Source organism: Nuphar pumila, unplaced genomic scaffold (assembly GCF_984573655.1).
Source record: "Nuphar pumila unplaced genomic scaffold, dmNupPumi1.hap1.1 HAP1_SCAFFOLD_1073, whole genome shotgun sequence".
In the NCBI taxonomy this organism is placed as follows: Eukaryota; Viridiplantae; Streptophyta; class Magnoliopsida; order Nymphaeales; family Nymphaeaceae; genus Nuphar; species Nuphar pumila.
In genome coordinates this window covers 23987-25461 of record NW_028323580.1, presented here as the reverse complement: position 1 = coordinate 25461, position 1475 = coordinate 23987, and the positions used below count along the sequence as shown (strand labels likewise).

Sequence of the window (1475 nt, the reverse complement as noted above, 5' to 3'; positions counted from 1 at the left end):
TAGCGTAGGGTAGAGTCCCGAAGCCTAGAGGAAGCGTTCCTACAAAGGGACAGTGCTTGGATAGAGTCGGGATCTTGTCATCTTGTCAGTACCGATCTCTATCACCTCGCCCAGTGTAGTCTGCCACATTGCCACAGCAAGGCAGCTCATACTTGCCCTATGCTAACGCATCTTGCATAGTGCACTCTTAGCTGTCATACTGACAGCCTAACAGGCCTTGAAGATGTCAGAGATATTCAGGTCGTGGCAAATGTCCGCTGAAAATTTCTGCACCTCGCCTTGCCAATTGGCCCCTGCCCTTGGGCGCCCGACGGCCCTATGCCCGGGAAAACGACTCGCTTTTGCCAGTTTACACCATCGAGTTCCTTGTAAAGTGGACAAATGCTTGTCATAGCATTGTTTAGAGGCATCCATTAGAAGCGAGGGGGGCAGTAGGCCCAGGTCTGTGAACAAGACTTCTGAGGCAACTTCTACGCACTGCGATCCCATCACTGCTCGCATCGCCTCCTTTGCGACGTCGTCAAAGCAGCGTCTATTGACTTGTGAGGTTGACCAGACCTCACTACCAAACAGAACTGAGGTGTAGATGAAGGTCTGGATCATCATGGCGCGGGTTTTGATCGGGATACGATGACAAGCTAGAAGTGGCCTCCAATACACCAAGGCAGCACGCATTTTGCCCAGTGCTTTGCTTGCATGTAAATCCCAAGACCCGCTTTCTGTGAACCAAACTCCCAAGTACTTGCATGACTGCACCTGCGACAGAGCGTGCCCATCCAGTATCCAGGTGTTCGATCGCTGCTCAGCTAAGACGCTCGCTGATTCACCTTCCTTAATACCATCACGACACTTTTCACTTTATTTGCTTGCATACGCCAGCGTTTCAACCATTCAGCCACATGGTTGATACTGACCTGCAAGTCCTGGGGATCAAGTGTCAGACCATTAAGGTCGTCAGCATATGTGAGGGCCCTAACCTCGACCCCTTGCGCAATGCAAATTCCTTTGGGGCCGCCGTCCGTATGCATCCACTCCAACAGATCGTCGATATAGATGTCGAAAAGTAGGGTGGAGAGGGGGTCGCCCTGTCCAACGCCTACCATCAATGGGAACGACTCCGACATCTCACCAGCAATGCGGACCGAGGATTGTGAATTTGGAAACAAGTCTAGCGAAACCCGCCACATCTTGCCTTTTACCCCTTTAGCCTCAATTTATAGAAAAGACCTTCCCTCCAGACCACATCGTAAGCCTTCTTAATGTCCAGGAAAAAGGCATAAAGGGGCTGCTTTGTTGCACCTGACTCATTCACCATTTCAGCCATTGTAAAGATGTGGTCGATGCAGGAACGTCCTTCCCGGAAAGCGCATAGAGACTCATCAAGTCCCACCGTTTCTCAAGCCGTAACCGGACCATGGTGCTAAACAGTTTGCGGATGATTGAGATCAGCGTGATTCCCCGGTAGTTTCCTGGGT

At 51.1% G+C, this 1475-nt stretch overlaps 1 protein-coding gene across 1 annotated transcript; it reads right to left on the bottom strand.

Moving 5' to 3' along the window:
• Positions 1-207: 207 nt before the first annotated feature.
• LOC149809545 (uncharacterized) lies at positions 208-1187 on the bottom strand. The gene is made up of 2 exons (XM_089994776.1): positions 915-1187; positions 208-831 (listed from the first exon to the last, which is right to left on the bottom strand). The coding sequence occupies exons 1-2, from the start codon at positions 1185-1187 to the stop codon at positions 208-210; spliced, it is 897 nt and encodes a 298-aa protein (XP_089850902.1).
• Between the last annotated feature and the right edge of the window lie 288 nt (positions 1188-1475).

Bases quoted from the DNA above. Each gene is read 5' to 3' on its own strand.
- LOC149809545 (XM_089994776.1), bottom strand. From the start codon at position 1,187: ATGTGGCGGGTTTCGCTAGACTTGTTTCCAAATTCACAATCCTCGGTC. The intron at 832-914 runs GTCAGTATCAAC...GATGGTATTAAG, and splicing joins TTGATCCCCAGGACTTGCAG to GAAGGTGAATCAGCGAGCGT.